Source organism: Engraulis encrasicolus, chromosome 20, assembly GCF_034702125.1.
Source record: "Engraulis encrasicolus isolate BLACKSEA-1 chromosome 20, IST_EnEncr_1.0, whole genome shotgun sequence".
Classification (NCBI taxonomy): Eukaryota; Metazoa; Chordata; class Actinopteri; order Clupeiformes; family Engraulidae; genus Engraulis; species Engraulis encrasicolus.
The window spans coordinates 24,517,307-24,526,500 of NC_085876.1; the positions used below are offsets into that span (position 1 = coordinate 24,517,307).

Sequence of the window (9,194 nt, forward strand, 5' to 3'; positions counted from 1 at the left end):
AATGGGAGCGGGCAGGAGCGGGAATACAAATGAAAGGGAGCGGGAATGCTCGCTTATTTTTTTCATTAAAAAAAGCCTAGTTTTTTTGACGAAACGGGAGTGGGATTGATTTTGAGTGGGAGTGGGCAGGATTGGGAAACATTATTTTCAGGAGTGGATGGGATGGGATTTGTTTCTTTTACTCCAGTCCGGGATGGGACGGGATGTGATTTTTTTTCTGGGACCGGGATGGGACGTGTCATGCTCTAGTCCTCATCTGCATTTCTCCCAATCCTCGTGCAGTGCCCCACAGCACCTCCAATAGCTTTATATCTTCCAAGTATCATGCTTGTGATTATTAATCAAGAATTCCAGTTTTTCACGAAAAGTTATAAAACCACTGTCATCATAGAAACTTGTCTGGGTGGGAGTTCTGTTGCGCAGTTGGCTGGGGCACCTCTCCATATATTCGGGGACCCCAGGCTCGAGGTCGCTTCCTGATCCTTTCTCATTCTCTCTCCCACTTTTTTCCACTTGTCACGTCTTCTTCTGTCCAGAATAAATGCACAAAAAGCCCAACAAATAGTTTAATAAAGAAAGGAAAACTGTGTTTGCATTCTAATTGCATTCCCTTCTTTTTTCTCTGTCCTCTTTCCTCCCCTCGTGCCCGCGCAGCAAGAGCTGATCTACTACACACTGAGCCGCCAGGCCAGTAGCCGCCACACGGTGGCGCTGGAGGTGCTTCTGCAGCGCTGCAACGAGGTGCAGCAGTGGGTCATGTCTGAGATCCTGCTCTGCCACTCGCTGGCCAAGCGCGTCCAGCTGCTCAAGAAGTTCATCAAGATAGCCGCACAGTAAGACACATTAAGAACTACATAAGCACGCTTGCAAAGCATGCACATGCACACACACACACACACACACACACACACACACACACACACACACACACACACACACACACACACACACACACACACACACACACACACACACACACACACACACACACACACACACACGCTATGACACATACGCACACACACACACACACACACACACCTTTTCTGAATCGTAACTCACTGGAAAATAAGCTTAGTAATGGGTCTGTCTCAAGTTAAGGAACAACTGAACAGTTTATTTTATGTTTCATCATTCATCATTTCAATTATTTGTGATCAAGTAGTGCATAGTTGGTCCAACCACATGGTAGAAATGACACAGCTGGCATTCAGTCCAGAGCCAGAGCCGTTTCTTAAGAGAGTTACGTCACTCCCATAGATCTCACTAGTCCAGTCTTTCCACAGCAATGGTGGCTCTCATGGAGCCTCACGGAGCGTTTCACATGTAAATCACCATTTTAGTCCCAATAGAAGTAGTTACTTAGTTCTAGGAGGTGGCCGTAGAACACAGAAAATGTGGTAAAGGTAAATGTAATTCATTTGTACTTAATCTTTGTTTGGTATGTAATGGTTCTGATAGTCTCCAGCGAAGAGAAAGCTGCTGTTTTGACATAGTTGAATCTATGTGAATCACATCACCAACCGATTTCCTGGTCCCCAGTCGACAAAACTCTCCTATTACTGCATGTGTGTGAACTCTGATGACCCTCTGAACTCTGAACTCTGACCCTTGACTGTAAACCATGTGTTTCATCTGCAGCTGTAAAGCACAGCGGAACCTCAACTCTTCCTTTGCCATCATCATGGGCCTGAACACTGCGGCGGTCAGTCGCCTCAACATCACGTGGGAGGTGAGGAAGCATCACGTGTGTTTAACCCAGGAGTGGGAAACCTTTTTCATTAGAGGGGGCCACTTCAAATTTCATAGTCCTCCAAGGGCAGTGGGATGGGAAACCTTTTTCATTCGATGGGACCCCTTAAATGTTTTAAGTCGTCCAAGGGCCGTACTATGGGCCTCCAAGGGGCCGTAAATGAAATTAAGAGTGCAGACATTTTTTTTTTCTTGTGTCACAGTTTTTGTATAGATTTGGCGCCTTATAAGCGTGACAGCAGGGTATTCCATTTAAATTTAGAAGTACAGTACATAACACAACATATGTATACTTTATCTCTGTGTAACAGTCATTTGCGTTAGACAATGTCACAACATATGTACTAAATGTATTGTGTTCGTTATGTCTTCTTATTGAATCAAGCCTTTCATTTTCTTTTGTTTCAGACATTTAAGCATATTTTTCCTTTACCTGACATGTGTTGACTGTAACTTTCGCCTTCATCAGTGGGTCACATGAATGTTGATGTGTAACATTAGCTTTAAAATCAACTGATGTCATGGAGGTGTGACGGTAAAGGATCAAACTTTTCCATGTCTGAAATGAAGGAAAACGAATGACTTACCATATGCACTATTTAGTGTTGGCTGGGTGTGGCTCTTTTGCTTTGTCGCCCTTTTTCACCACTGTATCCTTCCCCATTTCCAGAAGGTTCCTGGGAAGTTCAAGAAGCTGTTTTCAGAGCTGGAACTCTTGACGGTAAGTCAGCAAAAACACACACATGTGATCTCCTGCTTACAACACAACTTTCATTATGTCCCACCCATCTGGTACCCAGTTTACAGTACATTCAAATATTTTGTTTTTTTTTTCCAAAAAATGTCCGCACTTTCACAACCCTGTACAACACAGCATGCATCACATCCTAAGATTGCTGTACCCAAGATTCCATGGAAATCTTTTTCCAAGAATTGTCCACTCCCTAACAACCCTATTGGACCCATCTGTGAATCACATAAGGCCTACTGATGACTTCTCCTGCCCCCTTCAGCCCCCTAGGAGCGTTAGGGAGCCTTAGGAGTGGGGGTGGGATAGTCCATTTAATATTTTAATGTTAAGGGGGGCATGGGCAAGCTTATGATGGGTTAAGGGGTTTTCGTTCCAAAAAGGTTTAGATCCACTATTTTGCATTCATGGTGTCAACTTTTAACCTTTGACGTGTGTGTGTGTGTGTGTGTGTGTGTGTGTGCGTGTGCGTGTGCGTGTGCGTGTGCGCGTGTGCGTGTGCGTGTGCGTGTGCGTGTGCGTGTGCGTGTGCGTGTGCGTGTGCGTGTGCGTGTGTGTAGGACCCATCCATGAACCACAAGGCCTACAGAGATGCCTTCAGGAAGATGAAGTCCCCTAAGATTCCATTCATGCCCCTGCTGCTCAAAGGTAAGGATGTGTGCACGTGTGTGTGCAGGCGTGTGTGGTTCTGTGTCCTCTGATTGAATAAAGGTACTCATCATGGACTGCATGTGGTCATAGAGTATGTAAGGCCTAACGGTAGGGGAGTAGCTGCTGTGATTGGAAGCATGAAGTTTTTAGCTTGTACCAGTAGAAGTTATGTGGGTGCTCTGCAGCATTGGCCAGGTGTTAAGTAAGGGTTAACGTTCGGCGAGAAGGTCGCTACCGTGGAATAGCAGCACGACAGAGAGAATCTTTAGACCCCGACGCGGAGCGGGGTCTAGCTGCTATTCCACAAAGCGACCGACTCGCCGAACGTTAACCCGCTTATTATATGGACATAATCATACACACATGGCGAGGACATTTCTTTATTTAATGTTAAGTTTATTATATTTTTTCATGTCAAAAGATTGTTGCTGCGCAAAACAAAACAGTGCCGTTGTGGAACACCGCTAGGCAACAGGTAGCCTAGACAACAGGTGTTGTCTATCACAGCAGCTGATTAGAGTCTTGTTGAAAAGTCGCTTTAGCAGTGAAAAGTCTTGTTGCCATTGACAGCGGTCTGTTATAGACCAACCCGTCCGTTATCGAAAAATAACAGAAGTGCGAACATTGGGGAGCCCCGTTGAAATGAATGGAGCATTCGACCGATGACGTCACACCATATAATAATACACCGTAATGTACTGTAATCTAATGTAATAAAGTGTAGTGATGGGCTTCCTGTGTCCTCTGACTTAATCAAAGGTAGTGATGGGCCAGCTGTGTTCCCTGGATGAGCTTTGCGTGTGTGTGCGTGTGTGTGTGTGTGTGTGTGTGTGTGTGTGTGTGTGTGTGTGTGTGTGTGTGTGTGTGTGTGTGTGTGTGTGTGTGTGTGTGTGTGTGTGTGTGTGTGTGTGTGTGTGTGTGTGTGTGTGTGTGTGTGTGTGTGTGTGGTGGTTGTGTAAGCAGTGTTACTGAAATCAAGGATATGTTCCTCCTACATTTTGTTACTGAAATGAGTCCGCATAGTAAGATTGATAGTATGCTTATGTACAGTATGATTGCTTTCTAATAACAAAAGCTCAACAACATCTTTCTACCACAGATATCACGTTCATTCATGAGGGAAACAAGACATTTCACGACAACCTGGTCAACTTTGAGAAACTGGTCAGTCCATTACAGTATTCAACACACACCATCATCACTGTACCTTTGTAGACTGTGTTTTTAGTTTTTCCTGGCATTGACCATATTGCATATTTACTGTGGTGTTGTACTAGAAGAGCTTTAATGGTACAGTGCACTGAAATATTTGTTCTAATGTGTTACCTGGTTCTCCATGCAGCACATGATTGCAGACACGGTGCGTCTCATTCGCCACTGTCAAACAGAGCAAACAGGTGGGTAGCCAGTTCTCCTCTCGTATCACTGTTGTGGGTGGGGATCAGTTGTGTGGTTACTCCTCTCTGGTACAGGGCTTGACGCTACCTTTTTTGCTTACCGGCCACTTGGGCTAGTGGTTGTCCCCAGTCACTATCCATGTAGTCTTTATCCTAGCCGGAGTTGTGCTTTCAGTTTATTTTTCTTTACAATATTCTTGCATTTAAAGTTCAAGTTAAAACAATCGATACATCTACTGTGATGTGTCACCATAGAATAAGAATACTTGTCAAAGTGGCTAGTGAGACTGAAATTGTTACTAGCCAGTCAAGTGTACTTTACTTTATTGTCAAGAATATATGTAACAGGGTTAGCACAGAAGTTTAAAATTGTGTGTACGTATATAAGACATTGACAACACACACACACACACACACACACACACACACACACACACACACACACACACACACACACACACACACACACACACACACACACACACACACACACACACACACACACACGCAGTAGAAAAACTAACATACTGATGCAAGTCATGTTCACTCTTCATTACTACAATAGAATGTCCGAAACAGATAATTATTTATTGTTAATTCATATTGATTATTACTTTATTTATGATCATTATATTTGATAATCACATTTTGTTTATTTTACCCCCATTTATCCTCACGCTTTCCCCCTCTGCAGGCAATGAGGGCACCCAGAACTGCAGTCCGGAGGTGAAAGCCAGTATCCACTACCTGCACATCATAGACAATCAGCAGACTCTGTTTGAGCTGTCACACAGACTGGAGCCCCGAGCATGAAAAACAACAACACATTGCCCCCTGCTGGACGTTTAGTGTAAACACCACTTGGTGGCACCACCAACCTCACGTTTGTGTACAAAAAGCACCCACCACCCCTGTGTTGAACATATCACACGGCCAATAGGAATAGCTCCTCGCTGAAGACGGGACTCGAGCAAATTCCATATGACTGACAGAAGACGCCAACTCACGACTGAAGAGAAAAGAACTCATTTTGCATTTTCGTCATCAGTATTTTTGCTTTGTTTGTTTGCTGCCATTTTGAAGAGATCCTCTCAAAAAAAACAAAAAACTCTTCTCTGCTCTCCGCACCTAAAGCCAATCCCACAGACCTCAGTGAGGAGGAGAGACAGGGAGAGATGCCATGGAACAGCCAATGTTTCCAACACATGGAAAATGTGCTCAGTCAGTCACCAGCTTGGACACGGTCTGAATCTGAAGACCTTTTCACAGGACATTTATTTGCAGTGAGGAGGATCAGAGGTCGCTCTGCCCACTCCAAGAACACGACACAACAAAAAACACTAAAAGTAGTTGACGAAAGTGCAGCAAAACAGAAACACTGAACAGAGCTACAAAATTGCTGCACAGATTGGGGAAACCTTCTGCTGTCCATTTTTGATGTCGAAACAGTCTAACAGTCACTCACCACTAACTCTTTTTCATCCCTTCATAGAGTTTTGCTTTTATTTGATGGTTTCACTGTATGGTTTTCTTCACACCACTAAGCACTGATACACTAGTCCCCATGAAGGTGGGAAATGTGGCATGACGTGTAGAATCAGAGGATAGCAATGCAATTGGGGGAGGAGGGCCCACGGCCTGTAACACACAGGTGCATCGTCTTCACTTCTTTGAAATATCTTTGAGGCACAGAAAGAAAATCTGTCACTTTTTTTTTGGTGGTGCACTAGTCAAAGTGTAACATGTAAATGCGTTGCCCCCACCGGCTGATCATCGGATCCCCTGTGTGCATGTTCAGTGAACCGTTTCATGTCGCACCCCCACCCCACCCCACCCCCATTTACATTTTTGTACAAAGACATATGTATATTTGTATACATAGATGTTGTTGCTACAGGAGGCCGCTGGCAGTGTTATATTTCACAGATGGGTCAACCGCGTTCTTTGCCAGGACTTGGGGGGTTGTGTGTGACAAGCAAGGGTTGGGTGAGTGTGTGCATGTGTGCAACACAGTGTTCATTCAGCACTTAGTGAGTCCAATTAGACACATGTGGTGTTGATTCTGCTTGGTGTGAGTGTTGAAATAACACTGTTCAATTTACTGTGTTTATGTGTGTGTGGAAGAGGCGGGGGGGTTGGTGGGGGGGGGGTTGATTTGGATGGCTGCGTCATCTGCTGCCGTGTGATTGGCTGCGGCGAGGCCTCGTCTCTTGGCAAAGCAGTTTGTTTTGGTAACGCCAACTGGCACTGGCTTCCGCCTCAATTTGAAAAAAACAAAAACAAATGTCCTATACTCACATTGCTATTTGCACTTGTCTTTATATTTGTTTGTTTTTGTTTTGTTTTTAGCAGTCTGCTTTTGTAAAGTCATGTGCAAAAATGTATATAGATTTATAATTGTTCTGTGGTGCAACATGCAAGTGGCTTTTCTTTTGTTTGTTTGTTTGTTTGTTTGTTTGTGCCAATGCGTTTAAGTGGGAGAACGATGCAATATAAATCATCATGTCAAGCTGTTATGCCTTATCCTTATCCACACAGTACATCGCACAGTGTCACTTCAACACTTGGAGAGCACCAACACTGTCAGTGTTACATTCAACTCTCTGTGTTGAATTAACACTGTAAACTGTTACTGCGCACACTTTTTACCGTACACGTGTAAGACACTCACTTGCGTGTATATCTACTAGAGACTGGTCCTTGGACTGCAGCACCGTACGTTTAGAAGACTCAATCCTGACATTTATTCATGTAATTAGTACAAAGATGATGGTTTTGTTTCTGTTGGATAAGCATGGAGATAATTATTAACGATTTGACAAAAAGTTGTCAGCACTCAGGAAAATTCATTGATGGTAAATCTTTTGAATATGAGGAACATTTTTGTGACTTAAAAGCCATGGTTAGTTGTAATATATTTTGGAAAATTAAAAGACACAAATTGAAAAAAAAAACTGTATACACATGCGAAATGTCAACTGAGTCTTGGCAATATCAAAGAGTCTAATTGGTTTAGTGGAACTGCTTTCTATCCTGCATCCTGTAGTTTTTGTTTTTTTTAAGTTTCTCGTGGGTGCTAAATTGCCCTTCTGTGAACTTCTGCAAATGTATCGTATCACTAAGTGAGCAGGATAAAGAATCCTTATTTATATATCTTTTTTGTTTGTTTGTTTTAACTTATCTGTCAGAGCAAAGACTGATGAGGACACAAACGTGTCTCCCATTTCTGTTCATCTTGTCAAGGGAGAGTTTTTATGTTGATGCCATGATTGCAACAGACTGGTCTGGTTTGGGTTGGGGGGTATTCCAAGAGCATGGATGAGTGGTAAACCCAGCTACCTACAGGAAGTGGTAAATCTGCTAATAGAGATCATGCAGTTGTCATTTAGTTGAGAAAATGAGAACTCCAATGTCCTCATGAAATAGCCACAGTTGCATATTTGGCCATAAATGTAAACAAACAAACAACAAACCTACATGTCCTACATCAAGGTTTACGCAACCTGGTTTAGGCCTACCACTGAACCAGCTTCCCCACTCCTGGGGGATATTACATAGTTATGACATAAACATGGCCACGTTAACTATTAAGTGGTAAACTTGCTAATAGATAATCTACAACAAGCATCGTTTATTTTTTTAAAAATTGGGACACCAAGCTCCTATATTAGCTGATTTACCATGGTCTCCGGGTTAACATATAACCTGCTTTGTTACTGAACCCCTTTCTTCTTGGAATAGCCCTCTGCCCTCAGATCAAGTCTGTTGCTCTTCATGGCTTTCGCTATACTGTGGGAATCGCTGTGCCTTCCTCTTTACACACAGAGAGCAAAGCACTGAGGATGATACTGGTCTGGAAATGATTGTGACATGCCATGTGATGCCATAAGATATTGTGTTTATTTCACTAATAATTAATACTGTTCTGTTTTAATTAAACAAAAAATGTTGCTCAAGGGCAGTTTGCATGATGTCTAGTGTCAATGCCCACCAAACACGTTGCGAATGGGGGAGGGGGGAGTTTGTTGTTAAATGAAAGTGTAAATATATGTTTAAAATATTATTTATGTTTTAAAAGAGAAAAATGTTGCAAAGCAATACTGTCATGGTGTATTCACTTTCCCAGTTCTTGGTATATAAAAAACACCCCTGTTTTCTAAAGTATGCATTTTTAATAGACAGTCCCGATGTACATGAGCAAATAAACAATTTATGTAATGTTATACTTGTCTGCTGGTCTGATTTACGGTATATTTGAGGCACGAAAGGGACATACAGTATATTGATTGCTTATTGTATGACTGAATTTTCACTGAACTGAAATACTTTGATTGCTCCCTGTTTTGTGTAGAACTGCAGTAAACGGTACACACACACACACACACACACACACACACACACACACACACACACACACACACACACACACACACACACACACACACACACACACACAGTAGTTACTAACATGCATCATACAGACATGTACAAACACCGTGCGCAGCAGGAGCAACAACCGAGTGCACAAAGGCTTTATTGGTTCCCTAAATATCCCATCGTTGTAGGCTACTGGTGAATCCATCTGGGAGCCTCAGTAATCGTATACTGTATTGAAATTTAGGCTACTCTCAAAGCAAGCATACATA

The 9,194-nt window shown here is 42.9% G+C and overlaps 1 protein-coding gene across 1 annotated transcript in view; it reads left to right on the plus strand.

Annotated features, from left to right (window-relative positions):
- rapgef5a (Rap guanine nucleotide exchange factor (GEF) 5a) overlaps window positions 1-6,675 on the plus strand; it is a 117,804-nt gene extending 111,129 nt beyond the window's left edge. Inside the window, exons 26-32 of the mRNA XM_063185647.1 lie at window positions 655-833; window positions 1,642-1,732; window positions 2,423-2,473; window positions 3,061-3,148; window positions 4,251-4,315; window positions 4,494-4,548; window positions 5,243-6,675. Of these exons, the coding sequence (XP_063041717.1) occupies window positions 655-833; window positions 1,642-1,732; window positions 2,423-2,473; window positions 3,061-3,148; window positions 4,251-4,315; window positions 4,494-4,548; window positions 5,243-5,361 (648 nt within the window). The 3' untranslated portion in view covers window positions 5,362-6,675. The remainder of the gene's footprint in view (window positions 1-654; window positions 834-1,641; window positions 1,733-2,422; window positions 2,474-3,060; window positions 3,149-4,250; window positions 4,316-4,493; window positions 4,549-5,242) is intronic.
- Window positions 6,676-9,194: the final 2,519 nt, after the last annotated feature.